The 20,230-nt window shown below is 37.4% G+C and overlaps 1 protein-coding gene across 1 annotated transcript in view; it reads left to right on the plus strand.

Moving 5' to 3' along the window:
• Nucleotides 1–309: 309 nt before the first annotated feature.
• Nucleotides 310–20,230, plus strand: part of CHIC1 (cysteine rich hydrophobic domain 1) — a 70,431-nt gene continuing 50,510 nt past the window's right edge. The window contains exons 1-2 of the mRNA XM_045879618.3: nt 310–749; nt 17,874–17,928. Coding sequence (XP_045735574.1) covers nt 457–749; nt 17,874–17,928 — 348 coding nt within the window. The 5' untranslated portion in view covers nt 310–456. The remainder of the gene's footprint in view (nt 750–17,873; nt 17,929–20,230) is intronic.

Genomic DNA, 20,230 nt, shown 5'->3' on the forward strand with positions numbered 1-20,230 from the left:
TACATACCTTGCGATATCTGGGCAAAGTTCTAACTTCAGGTTACAGAATATGCATTCCCCGCACTGCGTGGGGGGGTGCGGTTAATAATACCCACGACTAATTAATAGGAAATGAAGCCAGACGATATGTCCCCCGGCCCCAAGCCGCTCAAGCCCAAAGAGCAGTATATTAAACACAGAACCCGCAGACCGGGTCTCGATAATTCCCCGGGAGTTCACCTCCAACGCCCCCCTGCCTTTGGAGCCGCGCAAGCGTAGACTGATTCTGCTCCTCTCTCGCTCGTGCCCCCGCCTCCAACCCCCCTCCCCCGTCTGCCCCAACACGCAGGCGCATCTCTTCAAATCCTGTCCCTACCCGGGTCCTCTCTCTCTTCATTTCGTTCCCCCTCCTCTTCCAGCCCCTCGGCAGCTTCAAACTCTTCTCCGGGCGGGTGGCGGCGATCGAGAGGTCACGTGATGAGCATCCTGCTGCCCAACATGGCGGAGTTCGACACCATCTCGGAACTGGAGGAGGAGGAGGAGGAGGAAGAAGCGGCAACGTCGTCGTCGTCGCCGTCGTCGTCGTCGTCGGTATCGGGGCCCGACGACGACGAGGAAGATGAGGAGGACGAGGAAGAAGAGGAGGAGGAGGAGGAAGAAGAAGAGGAGGAGGAAGAGACGCCGCCCCCGCCTCGGGTAGTGAGTGAGGAGCATCTGCGGAGATATGCCCCCGATCCTGTTTTGGTGCGGGGCGCCGGCCACATCACTGTGTAAGCAAGAGGGGGCCATGGGGGTTGAAAACGCGGAGATTTGTCGACAGAGGAATGAGAAAGTGGTCGAGGGGCCTATGGGGTGGGGGAGGGCTGACTGAGGCATGCAGTCAGAAAAGGACACCTGGTCTAAATGGAGCAACCGAGGGAGATAGGTGTAAAGGAAGTGAGGAGAATGCAAATGTGATGCACCAGCATCAAGTAAAGAGTGCGTATAGGACGGGGAGGTTGGAGGTTTGAGAGCCAGAGGGATTGGAGTAGAGGTGAGTCTCCTTGCTTCTGTGTATGCTTTAAACTGCAGGATGTACCAGAGGATTCTTTGCTGCTAAGACTGGTGTGTAGTGCAACACGGTGACTGCTGTGACATGTGACAAGACCTAGGCTTGGATTCTCCAAAACAGAAACATGATATGTTTTGTGAATAATATTATAGAATACCCACCCACCCGCATATTCATTCCTCCATTCTTCTTATCTAATGCTTATATGAATGAATATAACAATCCTTTCCATGTCTTGATAACTCATTCTGACATTCATTAAATATCACACAATTAGAAGTTCAGATTAAGAGGCAGTTGTGAAAAGTAAGGGAGCAATAGATTGAGAGTGAGGGCTCTTGGAAGTTGGTCCCAGCTTTGCTTCTTACTGGCCCTGTGACCTTGCTCAGGTTACTTCCTATTTCTGGGCCTTAATTTCTCCATCTGTAAAAATGAGGGGTGTGGGGTAGATGGTTTCCAGAGCCTTTCAGCTCTGAGATAAGTTAAGATACCTATAGGAGATTTTGTATGCCCAAACATTAAACATGCAGACATGAAATACTTATGGAAATTATTCCCCCAGGAGCTGAGGTTGATTTTTTTTTGAAAACCTATGCAGAGTGACTTTTTTAAAAAATTGAAATATCGGATCATATTTGAGAAAATAAAAGGAGGAGAGACCTCATAGCATAGTAGTTGCAAAGCAAAAGAAAATTTTAATGGCTCTCTGGGCTTTGAAGAGTGCCTTTTCTTTTTTATGTGCTTGGGCTGTAAATGCTTGGAAGTTTGAGTGTGTGTCGTGTTCATCCTCTTAACTATGCTGTCTTTTCCTGCATTTTCATATCACTGCCTCTAATTTTGATAATTGCTCACCTAGTCCCTTTGACTTTCAATGGAGTTCAAATTATCAGAAATCATGTATTATAATACGCAACACCTCCCCCCATCATGTTAGCTTTTAATTTTAACATGTTAAATATTTTGATTGTAATATACTTTTGTGATCTTTGCATAAAATATATTAAGGAAGATTTTGAAATTGTGGAAGAGTTTGGGAAGATTTTTAGACCTACTTTTTGGTTAGGGAATGATTTTAATACAATTTTTCTTGGCCCAAGAATTTTGCAGCTAGCCTACAATGATCAGATGCCAGCTTACTGCACTGTTTTACTTTTATTCCTTTCATCACTAGGGCAACAATTTATTACTCAAACTAATTATGATTCTGGCACCAAAGGTTACTTTCATGCAGATTATTTCACATGACTGAACAGAAAAAGGTTTTTTATTCCAGTCTATAACTTTATATTCCCAACATTCCTCCCCCTCCTTATTTTCTAACATTCAGAAAACAGAGGAGGAGCAAGGAAACAGAATTTAAGTTACCAGAAACTTATTTGTGGTTCCATTCTACTCTTCACACAATCATGGTGAAGTACTTAACCTATTTTCAATTAAAACCAAAGCACTGACACTTGCCATATCCAGGGCTTTGTGATAGGTATAATGTCCCTCCCAGCTTAAAAATTCTGGAATTAGGAGTACAAAGTAGTGGTGCTGGAAGTAACTGTCGGTATTAATTGAAGCCAAAACCTGAAAAGCAGCAAACCAGTACTTGAACTGCTAACCAACGTATATCGTTTGGAAAAATTATTTAGTTGTATTGTACACATTCTCTCAACTGAAAAGCACATTTGATCTTAAATGTCTGAGATCTGAAAAATAAATTAAATGTTTAGGAGAAAGTTTTACTGAATCTGAGAAACTGGCCTTTCTATGGTAGTGAAACTTTCCCCTCTATCAGGTAAAGTATGATTCTTATGAAACAGTTAATCTAATTCTGAAACATTAAAATAATCAGCTCCTGTTAAATTTTTTTCTGGCATGTGAGTGTTAGAGTTGTCCTATCTGAATGAAATATTTCTTACTCTCTCCTACCTCTTATTTTTTCCATTCTCTGTGCAGTTGTCTATTCTATAGAGGACTTTGTTTCTTTTCAAAGTTTAAAATTTGAGAACCATTGCTTCAAACTCAGTATTTCTTAAGCCATCATTTTCCCTCCCCACATTGGCTGTGCATTCCAGTTGCCTCATTTCTGATCATGATTCCACCACTCTAATCTTCTGGGGTAGTATGTCAAATCCTTGAGTCATTTTAACTCTTCCTTTTCCTTGACTTGTCTAGTGCCACTCTGTCCTAGAATTATGTCCTCATATATTTGAAATGTCTATTGGATTTTTCATTTCCTCCATTTCTACTGGCACCACTCTAGTTTAGGTTGCCATCAACTCCTGCTTGGATTATTGCAACAGTCTGCCACCTCTCTCCACCCCAATATATTCCGCATGCTTGTGCCAAACTAATTTTCTTAAAACACAGTTTAATCATGTTGCTTTCCTGCTGAAAAACCTGCACTAGATCTTAATTAGATCTGAATTCTTATGCTCTCTTCTTCCAGCCTCAGAGGTCAAGGAGTTCCTTCACTTGTCCAAAGCTTACCACTTCACTTGTGCCTTCTGTACCCTTCTCTTCCAGCCTCCTCCCAAATCTTGCTCCATCAGGCAACCCCATCCCTCTAATATTACCTCTCTCTGCATCAGCCTATAAACATATTCACAGTTTTTCTCTTTCTTTAAAAACAAAATAAAACAAAGCTTTCCTAGGCCTATGTTCCCCTTTAGCTACTGTCTTGTCTTTCTTCCTTCCCTCTACAGATTTCTTAAGAATAGCTACATTCACCATATCTATTTCCTTTTCACCCCTCTGTAACCTGGATTCTGCCATCATGACCACAGCCTAAGGGGCGGGGAAGAACTAGCCTTGTTAAGATCACCATGACCCTCTTGTTGCTACATTAGTGGGCATTTTTCATTCCCTGTCTTTCTGGTCCTCTCTGCTGTATATGACACTTATAATGACTCCCTCTTTTTTGGAGGCTTCTAGGGGTCACAAACACACAAGCCTTCAGAGGTAATAGAGGTCACAGAAAATGGTGCACCATGAGTAATGATGGGGTCTTTGTTGAACTGGAAGGTGGTATATGTTTTGCCTAAAGGCATTCAAATTCTGATTTTGTAAAATCATTTTGCCAGTCAAACAAACCTAGGAATTCCTTGGCCACTTCACTCTCCTGGGTCTCCTTGTATTTTTCTGGCGATTCTTCAACTCTCTCAATCGTGGGCTTCTCTTACTCTCTTGGCCCTTGAATACCAGTGGTCTCTGAGGTTTTGTTCTCAACCTGCTACTCTTCTCATTCCCTGTTCTGCCTAGATGATCTCATCTAGATTCTCATGGTTTCAATTATCTGATATCTCCCAAATATTTATCTCTGTACCACATTTTGCTTAGACTTTCACCTGGGCTTCCTCACCTGATAGCCCACCGTCATCCTAAGTTCAGCATATTCAAAACAGAATTTATCTACCCCTCACCCCCTTACACCTCCATCCCAACCCCTCAGAAAAATCCCTCCTATTTCTGTGTTTTCCATCTCAGTTAAATATATCTCCACCTATCTCATTGTTGGTCTTTGGTTCCTCTTTCTTACTTACACTTAGCAGCAAGTATTAATAATATATGACCTAAAAATTTCTTCTTTTCCTCCCTACCAGCACTTCCCTGATTCAGGCCCGTTTCACCACCCTAACCAATCATCTTGCCTTCATCCTTGTCACCTTCACATCCATTCCCCAGCTTGCTGCTAGATTGAGATGCCACTTTACTGCCTATTAACCCACAGGATAGAATCTAAGCTCCATAACATGGTATATAGAACTGGACCCTGCCTGTCTATCAGCCTAATCTGCTGACATTTCCCCTTATGGCTTATATTTTCCTGTTCATAGCATGCTCTTTCTTATCTCTTTGCCTCTGCTCAAGCTGGGACCTCCATCGAGAATTCCAGTATCCACTGCCCTTGCCCCGGCTCTCCATATGTCACCACCTCCTGCAAGTCTTCTCTGCCCCCACTAAATTGTAAGCTGCAATTGCAGGAACAATTTTTAGTTCCCTCTGAATCATCATGGCCTAGCACACTACTTGCCATGAAGTAGACAATCAATAAAAGTGAGTTGAAGGAATATTGGTTCACTTTAGTAACACTCAATATTCCTACCATAATGTATGCTATATTTTAGGCCCTCAACAAATACTAGTTTCTTGAATCATGCTGTGGAGAATACTTCTGATTCTGAGCAAAGATCTATATGGGTATAGTAATATCACCAGTCCCAGTGATGGGGGTTATGGCATGGCCTTACCTCTGAAATCTTTGTTAAGGCATCAGAATACCCCTGTGTATTTGTATCATCTTAACATATTGGCTTTCTAGTTACTTTTAAAAGATACTAATCTTTTAACATGGAATTAATTATAATTTTTTAAGAAGTAGAATGAGATAACCCCACTAATTGTAATTCTAATTCTAAGATGATGAAGATGAATGGGTATTTGGGGATTTTTTTCCAAATTAAAAAAATATATGACAAAATTAACTCCACAGATTTGAGTTTAGAGAAACAGACATAATGAAATGCCTCTTGGAAATATTAAGTGTTTTAGAAATACTATACATCTGAGTGATATAACTTAGTATCTACCACTTTTCTTCTTGATATTTCTAGGGTAAGTATTTGGATCCAATGTATTGATAAACAAGGATAATTGTATCTCCTGAGATCTTTTATTTATAGGCATTATCACACTCTTTATAGTACTTAAAACATACCAGGGCACCTGGGTGGCTCAGTCAGTTAAGCATCTGCCTTTGACTAAGGTCATGATCCTGGGGTCCTGGGATCAAGCCCCACATCTGGCTCCTTGCTCAGCAGGGAGTCTGCTTCTCCCTCTCCTTCTGCCCCTTCACCCCCCCTGCCCCTGCTCGTGTACACATTCTCTCTCTCTCTCTCTCAAATAAATAAATAAAATCTTTTTAAAAACCAACATATAGATATGTACCCTTGATAGTAGATCTGTATAGAAGTTAGTAGAGATGATAGGTTACCAATTCTTATAAAATTGTCTCACTAAAATTAATCTATAAGAGCTAAAATTATTCCATATAGAACTGAAAAAGATGGCCAAATTTGCCAAACAGTGCATTTCTCCAAAAACTTGGACAGCAATTATTATACTTAGACTACAATTATTGATACTTCTCAAGTCAGTTAATGGAATGCCTTTTCTATAAACAGTTGTCTTTGAGGAATTATAATGATGCATTGTTAATATGTGTTTGTATAAGGTAAATATTTTATAAGATTTTAGAATACTGAAGCTATGGTAACTTGCCATTTTACAGTGTGGCAAGACATGATTATTTTCATATAAAATATTAGAGAGATTTAACTATAATGTTTTTGAAAAGATGTTTGAATTTTATGGCATAGACTTTTCTTTTTCATGATATAGTAAATAAAGTTCAATGTATACACTTCAGAATTGTTACTATAAATACATAGTTTTCTAGTGAAATCATGTTTCTTGTTGGCAGAATTTTATTTGTTTGATCTGTTTTCTTAAACAACCTGAACACATAAAGTTTAAATTGTATAGGTTTTCAAAGGCTGGTGTGTAGCCATTTCCGAAAGGATTAAAAACAGTGAAGGGTGTGGGTGGGAGAGAGGAGGGAAGAGCAACTAAGAGGACCCATTCTTCTTTGCCTCAGTTTCCTTTACTCCAAAGAATCATCCAAGAAATTAAAAATTTTAAGTACTGAAGACACTTGACAGATAAAATACAGTCACTAGGAACCACCAGCTAGGACAGCTTCAAACACATAATAGGCTCTATATTTAATGAAGCTGATAAAATGGACAGTGTGAGAAGTTCCCAAGTGCCCATTTGTCTCATGCTGAAAACCCCCACATCTTGGCTAATGCCTATCACTAATCAGTAATGGGTAGATGATCTTGTCTAATCTCTGTGGACTCACAGTTCTTAATAGTTTGTTTATGAAACAGAGCTGAGGTGTTTATTCAGCAGCAGCCATTTCAACATTTTCCTAGTAGCTATCAAGAGAAATGTTATGCCTAAGGTTATTTGAGTTAAGTATTCTTTTTAAGTGCTGAGTCTCTAATGAAGAAAGATAGAGGAAATCCCTGGTAGGCAAGAATAGGATTGCTACTGCCTTTTAGCCAAAATTTTGAGACTGTATCAAGCCTAATTTGCCTATATTTATACCTTTAGAAATATATATATATTTATGCTCTAAAGGAGCATAAATATATATATGCTCTGTAGGAGTATTTAAAAAATATGTATGCTCTAAAGGAGTATTTTAAAAAGTAAAATAAAATAAAAATATTTTATTAACTATCAAATTGTATAGTACAGATTAGAAGCAGCTGTGAGCATTCAGAGAAAGGGGAAATCCATAAAAGCTTGAACATTCAAGGTATTACAGCAGGGGTTGGCACTTGACTTGAGCCTTGAAGGTTGCATAGGATTTAACCTAGGGAGGGGAAGCAAGAGGAACCACCTGAGCAAAGACAACAGCCAATACAGCAGTTGCAGTGGAAGGGAAGGAATCATTGTGAGAATGATTTCAAAGGAACAAATAACAGGATTTGGAGCCACCTTAGAGCAAGCAAGGTGCAAAAAAATAGGAGCAGGAAGGTGCAAAACCAATACCAAGGTCTAGGTTAAAGAGAGTCAATGTGTCATTGATAGAGATGAAAAATTTGAAAGGGGGGCTAGTTTCCCATAAAAAGATAACATTTAATTTTAGACATGTTTTACTTGAGGTGGTATATTGTTTTTAGCATTTATCTAAATCAAAATTTTTAGTATGCCATTAGAGACCAAAGAATGTTGGAAAATGCAGAACTAGAGATATAGATTTGAGGGCCATCAGCATAGAAGTGATATCAAAGCTACTAAACATAGATGGACAGTTAAAGTTCACTTAGAAAGATAAGCAGATGACTAAAAGCTAAACTTTTGGAAAAGGCAAGAATGTTAGAGGAGAGTGAAAGGATGGGAGAGTGTTAGGGAGTGGTCAACAGTGTGACAAAGCTGCAAAGTAAAGGGAAAAAGTTCTAGGAAGAGAACATAAAATTGGCAATAAATAAAACATGATGAACTTGTCTTTCTGAATAAATTTACTCAGAGATTATTTTCACTAAAGTGACAGCATCATAAGGGAAATTCTAAACCGTTAAGAAAGGAGGGAATATTAAGGAAATGGAAACAGGAAAGTTCACTTGCTCAGTGGTAAATGCAAAGAGAATAGCAAAGCTCAGAATTTTTAAAGTAATAAAAATATTCCATATATCTTGAAAGATACATCTTTCAAGTATTTCAAGTAGTAAAAGAAGGGCAGCTTGGAAAATCTATAATGGCAGCAATCTCTAATGGAGGTAAGAACATGGTTTTTTTATTGACATATAATTATCATACAATGTTATATTAGTTTCAGGTGTATAATACAGTGCTCAACAATTCTATACATTCTCATACCTCATCAAGATAAGTGTACTCTTAATCCCCTTTATTCATTTTACCTACCCCCCACCCACCTCCCCTCTGGCAACCACCAGTTTATTCTCTGTATTTAGCAGTCTATTTTTGATTTGTCTCCTTTTTCCTTTGTTTGTTCATTTGTGATATTTCTTAAATTCCACATATGAGTGAAATCGTGTTATTTGTCTTTCTCTGGCTGACTTATTTCACTTAGCATTATACCCTCTAGGTCCATCCATGTTGTTGCAAATGACAAGATTTCATTCTTACAGCTGAGTAATATTCCAGTGTGTGTGTGTGTGTGTATGTGTGTGTGTGTGTGTGAGAGAGAGAGAGAGAGAGAGAGAGAAAGATCTTTCTTAGCCATTCACTTATTGCTGGATACTTGGGTTGTTTCCATTTCTTGGTTCTTATAAATAATTCTACAATAAACATGGAGTGTATATATCTTTTCAAATTAGTGGTTTTGTTTTCTTTGGTTAAATACACAGTAGTGGAATTACTGGATCATATGGTAATTCTATTTTTAATTTTGTGAGGAACCTCCACACTGTTTTCCACAATGGCTGCCACCAGTCTGCATTCCCACCAACAGTGCATGAGGGTTCCTTTTTCTCCACATCCTCGCCAACACTTTTTATTTCTTGTCACTTTGATTTTAGCCATTCTGACAAGGGTAAAGTAATATTTCATTGTAGTTTAATTTGCATTTCCCTGGAGATTAGTGATGTTGACCATCTTTTCATGTGTCTGTTGGCCATCTATATGTCTTCTTGGGAAAAATGTCTGTTCAGGTCTTCTGCCCATTTTTAATCAGATTTGTTTTCCTGGTGTTGAATTGTATAAGTTCTTTACGTATTTTGGATATTAACCCTTCATTGGATGTATCATTTGAAAATATCTTCTCCCATTCATTAGGTTGCCTTTTAATTTTGTTGATGATTTCCTTCACTGTGCAAAAGCTTTTTATTTGTGTAGTCCCAGTAGTTTAATTTTGCTTTTGCTTTTGTTTCCATTACCAGAAGAGACATATCTAGAAAAATGTTTCTATGACCAGTGTCAAAAAAAATTACTGCCAGTGTTTTCTCCCAGGAATTTTATGGTTTTGCGTCTCACATTTAGGTCTTTAATCCATTTTGAGTTTGTTTTTGATCTGGTGTAAGAAAATGGTCCAATTTCATTCTTTTGCATGTAGCTCTCCAGTTTTCCCAGCACCATTTGTTGAAGAGTCTTTTTCTCATTGTATATTCCTGCCTCTTTTGTTGGAGATTAATTGACCATAAAATCATGGGTTTATTTCTGGGCTCTTATTCTTTACCATTGATCTGTGTCTATTTTTATGTCAGTAACATACCATTTTGATTACTACAACTTTGTATTATATCTTGAAATCTGGGATTGTGATGACTCCAGTTTTGTTCTTCTTTTTCTTTTTTCTTCTTTTTTTTTCAGGGTCTTTTGTGGTTCCATACAAATCTTAAAATTATTTGTTCTAGTTCTGTGGAAAAATGTTATTGGTATTTTAATAGGGATTGCATTAAATCTGTAGATTGTTTTGGGTAGCATGGATATTCTAACCATATTGGTTCTTCCAAGCTGTGAGTATGAAATATATTTCCATTTGTTTATGACCTCTTCAAATTTCTTTCATCAGTGTATCAGTTCTCTGAGTATGGGTCATTCACCTCCTGGGTTCAGTTTATTCCTAGCTATTTTATTCTTTTTGGTGTATAGTAATTGGGATTATTTTCTTAATCTCTCTTTCTGTTACTTTCATTATTAGTGTATACATGCAACAGATTTCTGTATATTAATTTTGTATTCTGTGATTTTATTGAATTCATTAAGCAGTTATAGTAGGTTTTTAGTGACATCTTTAGGGTTTTCTATATATAGTATCATATCATCTGCAAATAGGGAAAGTTTTAAGTCTCGCTTACCAATATGGATGCTTTTTGTTTCTTGTCTGATTGCTGTGGCTAGAACTTCTAGTACTATATTGAATAAAGGAGATGAGAGTGGACATCTCTTTCTTGTTCCTGATCTGAGAGGAAAAGCTGTCAGTGTTTCACCATTGAGTATGATGTTTGCTGTGAGTTTTTCATGCATGGCCTTTATGATGTTGAGGTGTGTTCCTCTAAACCTACTTTGTTGAGAATTTTTATCATGAGGAAATGTACTTAATCAGATGCTTTTTTTGCATTTATTGGGATAATCGTATAGTTTTTATCCTTTCTCTTGCTGATGTGATATAGCACATTGATTGATTTGCAAACATTGAACCACATTTAAACATCCCTGGAATAAATCCCAATTGATTGTGGTGAATGATTTTTTTAAGGTATTGTTGGATTCAGTTTGCTATTATTTTATCAAGGATTTTTGCATCTGTGTTTATCAGATATTGGCCTGTAGTTTTCTCTCTTTTTTTGTAGTGTCTTTATCTGTTTTTGGTATCAGAGTAATGCTTGCCTTGTAGAATAAATTTGGAAACTTTCCTTCCTCTTCTATCTTTTGTAATACTTTGTAAAGAATAGGTATTAACTTTTCTTTAAATTTTTGGTAGAATTCACTTGTGAATACATCTGGTTCCAGATTTTTGTGTGTTGGGGTTTTTTTATTATTACTGAATCAATTTCATTGTTAGTAATTGGTTTGTCAAATTTTCTGTTTCTTTCTGCTTCAGTTTTGGAAGGTTACATGTTTCTAGGAATTTATCCATTTCTTCTAGCTTGTCCAATTTGTTGGCAAATAATTTTTCATAATATTCTCTTATAATCCTTTGTATTTCTGTGGTGTCAGTTGTTATTTCTCCCCTTCATTTCTGATTTTTTTTAATTATGCCCTCTCTCTTCCTTTTTCTATGAATATGGCTAAAGATTTATCAATTTTCTTGATCTTTTCAAAGAATCAACCCCTGGTTCCAATGATTGCTTCCATTATTTTTTTAAGACTCTATTTTTTTTAAGGTTTTATTTATTTATTTAAGAGCGAGAACAGAGCGAGAGAGAGAGCACACGAATGGGGGGAGGGGCAGAGGGAGAGGAAGAAGCAGGCTCCCCATTGAGCAGGGAGCCCGACATGGGGCTCAATCCCTGGACTCTGGGATCATGACCTCAGCCAAAGGCAGATGCTTAACCAACTGAGCCACCCAGGTGCCCTAAACTCTATTCTTTTTTTTTCACTTCTGCTCTACACTGTATCATTTCCTTCCTTCTACTGACCTTGAGCTTTGTTCTTATTTTTCCAGATCCTTTAGGTGTACGGTTACATTGTTTATTTGAGATTTCCTTGCTTCTTGAAGTAGGCCTGTATTGCTATAAACTTCCCTCTTAGACCAGCTTTTGCTGCATCCCACCCTTACATTTTCATTTTCATTTTCTCAGTGTATTTTTTTATTTCCTCTGATTTCTTGGTTGATCCATTCAGTGTTTAGTAGCATGTTATTTGGCCTCCATATATTTGTATTCTTTCCAGATTTTTTCTTGTGATTGATTTCTAGTTTCATATCCTGTGGTCAGAAAAGATGCATGATATTTTAATCTTTTTTAATTTATTGAGACTGTTTTGTGGCCTAACATGTAATCTATTCTGGAGAATGTTCCATATGCACTTGAAAAGAATGTGTATTCTACTGTTTTTGGGTGGAATGTTCTGAATATATCTGTTAGGTCCATCTGGTCCAACGTGTCATTCAAAGTCACTGTTTCCCTATTGATTTTCTGTCTGGATGATCTATCTATTAATGTAAGGGGGTATTATAGTCCCCCAGTATTGTATCACTGTCAGTTTCTTCCTTTGTGTCTGTTGATAGTTGTTGCCTCATGTATTTAGGTGCTCCCACATTGGGTGCAAAAATACTTACAGTTGTTATATTACCTTGTTGCTTTGTTCCCTTTATCATTATGTAGTTTCCTTTTTTGTCACTTGTTACAGCCTGTTTTAATACCTATTTTGTCCAATATAAGTATTGCTACCCCAGCTTTCTTTTCACTTCCATTTGCATGGTGAATGTGTTTCCATTCCTCCATGTTCAATCTGCATGTGTCTCTAGGTCTGAAGTGAGTCTCTGGTAGGCAGCATATGGATGGGTCTTGCTTTTTTATCCATTCAGTCACCCTATGTCTTTTGATTGGAGCAGTTAGTCTATTTACATTCAAAGTAGTTATTGATAAATATGTACTTATTGCCATTTTATTACTTGTGTTATTGTTTTTATAGTTCTTCTCTGTTCCTTTCTTTATATATACATATATATATATATTTGAGATAGAGAGTGAGAGAGAACATGAGCACAAGTGGGGGGGGGCAGAGGAAGAGGGAGTAACAGGCTCTGTACTGAGCAGAAAGTCTGATGCAGGGCTCCATCCCAGGACCCTGAGATCATGACCTGAGCCAAAGGCAGAGATGCTTAACAAACTGAGCCACTCGGGCACCCCTTCTCTGTTCCTTTCTTGTCTTGCTCTCTTCTCTTGTGGTTTGATGGCTTTCTTTAGTGATGTGCTTAGATTCTTTTCTCTTTATTTTTTGCATATCTATTACAGATGTTTGATTTGTGGTTACTGTTAGGTTCATACATAACATGCACATGGCAATCTATATTAAGTTGATGTTTGCTTAAGTTTGAAGCCATTTTAAAAGCACTAAACTTTTACTCCTCCCCTCATGTTTTAGCTATATGATATCATACTTTACATCCTTTGATTTTATAAAACCTTTCCCTGATTTTTTATTGATAATATTGATTTTACTGCTTTTGTGCTTTAATCTCCATACTGGTTTTATAACTGATTAATCAACTACTTTTATTATGTTGGTATTTACCTGTGAAATTTTTCCTTTCACAATTTTCTTTCCTGATAATGGCCTTTTCTTTCCATTCAGAGAATTCCCTTTAATGTTTCTTGTAAGGCTGGTTTAGTTATGGTGAACACCTTTAAGTTTTGTTTGGAAAACTACCTCTCCTTCTATTCTGAATGATATCCTTGCTGGGTAAAGTATTCTTGGTTGCACATTTTTTCTTTTCAGCACTTTGAATATATCATGCCACTGTCTTCTGGCCTATAAAGTTTCTGCTGAACAATCAGCTTATAGCCTTATGGGGTTCCCCTTGTGTGTAACTCTTTTCTTTTCTGTTTCATTTAAAGTTCTCTCTTTATCACTACTTTTTGACATTTTAATTATTATGTGTCTTGATGTGCACCTCCTTTGGTTGATTTTGTTGGGGACTTTCTGTGCCTCCTGGATCTGGATATTTGGATATCTGTTTCCTTCCCCAGATGAAGGAAGTTTTCAGCTTATTTCTTCAAATAAATTTTCTGCTCCCTTTTCTCTCTCTTCTCCTTTTGGGATCCCTATAATATGAATGTTATTATACTAGATGATGTCACTGAGTTCTCTTAATCTACTGTCAGTTTTAATTTTTTTTTTCTTTTTGCTGTCCAGCTTGGTTGCTTTCCATTATTCTGTCTTCTAGGTAGATGATAAATTCTCCTGCCTCTGATCTGCTGTTGATTTCCTCTAGTGTATTTTTATTTCAGTTATTGAGTTTTTCATTTCTGATTGGTTCTTTTCTATATTTTCTATCTCTTTGTTGAAGATCTCACTGAGGCCCTCCACTCTTTTCTCAAGTCCAGTAAATATTTTTATAGCCATTACATTGAATTGTTTATCAGGCTTATTGCTTATCTCCTTTCATTTAGCTATTTTGCTGTGGTTTTGTCCTGTTCTTTCACTTGGGACATATTCCTCTGGTTCTTCATTTTGTCTCTCTGTGTTTGTTTCTATGCATTAGGAAAGTTAGTTACGTCTCCTGATCTTGAAGGTAGTGGCCTTGTGAAGAAGAGGTCCTGTTGTGCCTTGTAGCACAATGTCCCCTGTTCACCAGAACCAGATATTTCAGGGGTGTCTCCTGTGTGGGTTGTGTGTGCCCTACTGTTGTGGCTGGGTGGGCAGCATTTGCCTTCAGTCCACTTGGCCACAATGGCCCATTTTGCCTGTTGTGGGTGCACTGGGCAGGGTTTGGTCTCTGTGCTGTTAAGGGGCTAGTCTGGAGCTACTCTGGGCTGATAGTTGGGGGGTATCAACAGTCAGACTAGATGTCTGCCCTCTGCTTGTTTGCTGGTATTGTGGTCACACCAAACTCCAGGGCACTCTCCCTGTGTTATCCCTGGAGAGACTTTTGTTGGTAGGTGGGGCCTGCATTCAAACCAAATGCCTATTCTAGTCCATGTGTTGGGGCTGCAGTGACCCCAAACTACAGGGCTCTCTGTAAACCTGAGAGGTTTTTGTCGGTGGGCGGGGCCAGCAGATCAGATGCTTACCCCCAGCTCATCTGCTGGGGTTGCAGAGGTACTGATCAACAGGGTACTCTCTCTTTCCTGCCAGTTATAAGGTTTGGCTGCTGGGGCTACAGTTGAACTGGTGTGTGGTTTATCTTCCCCTCTCCTCAGGCAGGAGTCATTTTGGAGTGGTGCTGGTCCTTGCCAGGGCTGCTTGCAGGATAAAATGTGCCAGGAGCTGCTTTGGACAGATGTGTGCCTGGCGGGGTAGGTTGGATGGGGTAGATCCACAGAACACAGAGGCAGGGTGTGTGGTGTTAGCAAGGTAGGTGGAGAGTGTTCTCACTGGTTCCTGCAGGTGTCCTGGTATCTGGGCTGGGGATAGGGTGGAGGTGGGGATGGTACCCACCAGCTCTTTTGTTCTTGAAGAAGTCTCCTAAAGATCCCTGCCCCTCTAGCACACATTCTGAGATTAGTAAATAAATCTCCTTTCTGTATACCCAGGTGCTTTTCAAACTTCTTTATCTCAGCAGGGTTGTTTGTTATACTGTCTCTTTAAGGGCTCAGTTTCCTATTGCCCTCTGGCTCTCCCAGAGCTAAGCCTGCTGATTTTTTTAAATTTATTTTTTTTGAGAGAGAGAGAGAGAGCAGGGGAGGAGCAGAGGCAGAGGGAGAGGGCGAACTTAAGCAGGTTCCATGCTGAGCATGGAGCCCAATGTGGGACTCAGTCTTTCAACCCTGAGATCATGACCTGAGCTGAAATCAAGAGGTGGACTCTTAACAGATGAGCCTGCTCATCTCAAAAGCCAGGTGCCTCAAAAGCCTGCTGATTTTTAAAGTACCCAGAGTTAAGCCTCACTGCATTTCAAAGCCAAATACTTTGGGGACTTGTCTTCCAAGTGCACATTCCTGTGTGGGGGGTGTTTGGTGGGAGTCTGCTCCTCTCCCTTCTCAGTGCTTGTGATGTCCCTTCCATTTGTGGTTAGTTTCACCAGGAGCTTGATACCTGACCATGTTTCCACCATTCCTACCCTTTTCCGTGTGGCCTCTTCTCTTCAATTAACTGGAAAGTCTGTTGTGCCAGTCTTTGGGTGGTTTTCTTAGTTCGTTGTGCTGATATGGCTGTTGTCTTGGGTGTATCTGTGGAATGAAGTGGGCTTAGGATCCTCCTACTCTGCCATCTTCCCAGACTCTAAATCAGGAACATGTTATTGACATTGCATCTAAAAGGTGTTTAGACAAGATATGGAAATATAACTCTACTTTAAAGTGTATAATGTTTCCTTTTAAAAATGAAACCTGTATTTATTTCTGTGTTACACAGTAAGAATTTACTCTTTGTGGAATAATGAATTAAATTGCATCTTTTTGACTAGTGATGAGGTCACTATTTAGCTACATATAACTTAAATGAAGAATGTTTCTTGCTGTGTTATATATTGGTCATGTTGTTGATTGCTGAGTTAGTACATAGTTGCAAATATTATTTAATACTGGAGTGTCATTTTCTCAAACAGCACATGAAATTTGCCATAAAAATTCATGTACAGGGGTATACTATCTTATTTTCCAGTTTGGCTATATCCTGTGTCTATGGGGAACATGATTATGAGAATTTTATGTTCTCATTACATATACTAATACCTGGAGAAGTAATTAAGTATTTTTTAATGAAGTTAAGGTCTTTTTATGGTTGCTAATTAATTGTCTCAACTATTTTAAAACATAGAATTTGTTGTTTTAAAATACATTTTAAATACACAAAGTATAGTATACTTAGCTGCTAAGTATAGAGAATTTTTATGTTTAAGATGGGCTTGTGTCCCAGAAAAGGAGCTATTATAGCATAAATGATACAAGGAGAATATGGTATTCCCACATAGTTTTAATAGGACATTAGATTCTTAACATATCTTTAATGTGGCCATAAGACCAAAGGGCCATAAGTCAGTCAAATCAAACAGTATTGTAGCTTATTATTCAACACTTTTATTAAATACCTACTAGATTACATTATGCTACTAAACAAAAAGATAACAAAATAAATAAGGCATAGTTTCTGTTTTCAAAAAGCTCAATACAGGACAGAAAGAACTTAGGGATCAGCATTTGGAATTTTGGTCCTCCCCACCTTACTAGATATATGACTTGGGGCAAGTCACTTAATTACCTTTCGAAAAAAAAATTTTCTGAGGGTCAGCTTCCTTATCTTTAAGAGGGGGATGACAATAACCACTCCTGTAGGGTTGTAAACTTTAGAAGTAACGTTTTATCTAGCACAGTGTCTAACTCATGGTAAGTGAATATTTACTGGTAGCTGTTACTATTATTGCCTACCTCACCAGGAGTTCTCAATAAACATTGCTGTTTTTTTTTTCTTCATTTTTGCTTACAACCCATCATCTACTATACTATACTACGCTATAGTATAAAATTATAGTCACTATGATATATCATCTAAGATGCAGGAAGTGACCTTTGTTATCCCTACTGAAACCAACAAGTAGGTGAATGAAGGCTCATAAAATTCATCTTGACTTCTGAAAACAGATTTCAATGAGCTTACTTGAGTCAGAGCTTTCAAGGCTGAGACCTGTTTTCTGAAAACAAATTGAGCATATACGTGAAAGCCATTCATAAAGATCAAACTTTGAGTATCTGAATACTAACTGATCATAAGTTTTTGAACTACAGCTCCAAAGGTTATATTAGTTTTTTATTAGAAAAATTTTCATATATACATAAAAGTAGAAAGAATAATATTATCCACTCCTACATACTACCAATTAGTCAGTTCTAATAGTTATCAACTAAAATGGGTTTTAACAGAAACATTTCAGTCAAAAATCTTATTTCCAACTCTAATTTGTTATTATTTAATCCCATATCATGCATGGATGTAATTAGAATACTGCTTTAACATTTGCACCATAAGTTTCTTTTACTATTAATTCAGATTAATAGTCAAAGATTTGTTTTCTGTAAATATCATAAAATTATTTTTAGGACACATTTTTAAATCACAACATCAAATGAAAAATGTATGGCTTTGTTACTTAAAAAGGGAAGGGGTAAAGAGTTAAATATGCTGGGTAGAATATATTTTGTTCTTTGTTTTTAAGGTTTGGCTTGAGCAACAAGTTTGATACTGAATTTCCCTCAGTTCTAACAGGGAAGGTAAGTGAGAGTTTGCTTTGAACTTTTCAATTCTAAAAGCATTGTTTTATAGCTTATTCAGTATTATGACAAATGCTTTGGCTCCCCGGTAATGATGGTAACAAGAAGCCAGGGTACTTGGAAGCTGTGTCATTAATGACTGAAAGCTGTCACCATGACTACCAGCCTATGACCAGTTATCTTGCTCATTGTACATTAATGCCAGCCATTATTTGCTTATCTGTTCAGTTTTTCCAGTTTTGCCCTTTATTCTCAGCACTAGTAGCTATAATTGTTTTCATTTAGGTCCGTAATCCCAATGTCTTTAGAGTTAACAAAGTTATCATTGTTTAACTTTGTATCACTCTATTATTTTTAAAGTGTCCTGCAGTATGATTTGTTATACATCGAAAGAATCAAATGTTTGGTCAGACATTTTTCTACCTTTTAGATAGTTTGAGTTTCTAAAATTGGACTCGCTGCAATAAATTAGTACCTTTCTATTCCCTGGTTCCTCTACATTCAGTAGTATCTTCATGCTTGAGGTTCAGTATTCAAAGACTTCTTAGGATCTGAAACTATGTTTGGAAAATCCTCTTACAATAGGAATGCTAACTTCTAGGCCCAAAGAAAAAGGCTTTGACTAAGGCAAAAAGTTACTTACACATGTTTGTCACTTGAGGAAATATAGAAGAAAGAGAAAAGCCATTATATTAAAACATACTCAAAAATTTCCAAATCGTTAATAGCTGAATGCTAGATAGGTGAAATGATGATTTGGGGTTAAAAGAAATGAACTTTTTTTATTTTGAAGCCTGTAATTTGGTAGTATTCTGTTCAATTTTAGTACTAGAACAATGCTACTTGTCAGTATTTATTTGGTCATATTTGAAAATCATTCCATTCCCTAAAGGGCTTTTATGTAATTTACTGTTAAATTTTCTCATAATGTTAGTGAGAAAAGCAAAGTACAAATCCGTGTCTACAATATGTGTAATAAAGGGGGAAAAATAAGCACATTAATAATCGTATAAAGAAATTCTAGAAGGCTACACATGGAACTAAATAAAAGTGGTTACCTTGATGGGAGAAGAGGAGAGAGATGGATGGAGGCAAGGGTAAGGATGAGATCATTTTTGGTATTTTGGTATTTAGTATTATTTTGATTTTTGAACCATGTCACTATGTTACCTATTCAAACCTTAATTTACTTTCATTTGTCCTCTTGTTCTAAACTCTCTGAGAATGGGATAAAATGCATCTAATATTGGCTCCTTTTTGTCATGATACATTTTCTAGCCGCTTGCTTTTCACTTTTGGCCTAATTGCAATCTTTTCCCCAGCTTTATTCAGAGGGAGGGAGAGAAAGACAGCAGAGTTATTTCTTTTCACAAGGGTTATCACTTAAAATTATAAGAAATTCTATTTGATTTAACCCTGAAAGGTATTTTATACTTTATTTGCTTCCTTTACCCCCTAAAAAATGGAAGCTAGCTAGAGACAGTATAGAGTAGTTAAACTTTGAAATCCGATCTGGGTTGGAATACAAGGTCTATCACTTGGCTTTGTGGCCTTGAGCAAGCCACTTCTTTGAGCCTCGGTTCTTATATGAATAGTACCTCACTTCTTGTTGTAAGGATTAAATGAAAGAGCATGTATAAAATTTTGAGTATATTGTCAGGTACTTATTAGCTTCCCAGTGTAAGTTGGTTTTTTTTTTTTTTTCCCCGCCAGTGTATCCTAGTTTCATCCTGATTATTTAATTCTCCAGTTTTTTTCTGACTAGCTTTCAATTTTTAACTGCTTTTGCTACTTTTACATTCTTTACTGAGAAACAGTTTATTCACTGGTCCCATCGATAATCTATCCTTTTAACTGTTGACCTTTTCTGTCTCTCCTGATGTATAATGTCAAGTCATTCCATATAATAAGCAAGTGGAAATAGTCCCTGGCTAAGTTAACAGAAAATGTGTGTCCATTTACCTTTTTAGGATACAAAGAGCCCTTTGGTTTGATGTTTTGGCCTCACTCTCTAATGTTCTACCTTCTTATCCTGATCATTTAGAATAATTTGCCAGTTGAAGCAGCAGTTCAAACTTAGATTGGTTTTATATGAATTAATCATAAATGTTTTCTCCAAAAGAAAAAAATAGCTGTGGAAAAATCCCTTGAATGTTTGTGGAAAGATGACAAATTCAATATTAAATTAAAGGGAATGTGAATTAAAACATCTCCAATGGAAAACTTGTTCTTTGTGTTTCCCTGGTGTTGCTGCATGTGTTGTCTGGGCAGTTACATTCAGTTTTATTACTGGTTTGTTTTT

Source organism: Mirounga angustirostris, unplaced genomic scaffold (assembly GCF_029215605.1).
Source record: "Mirounga angustirostris isolate CCGP_5_RB_7025 unplaced genomic scaffold, mMirAng1.0.hap1 SCAF_11, whole genome shotgun sequence".
In the NCBI taxonomy this organism is placed as follows: Eukaryota; Metazoa; Chordata; class Mammalia; order Carnivora; family Phocidae; genus Mirounga; species Mirounga angustirostris.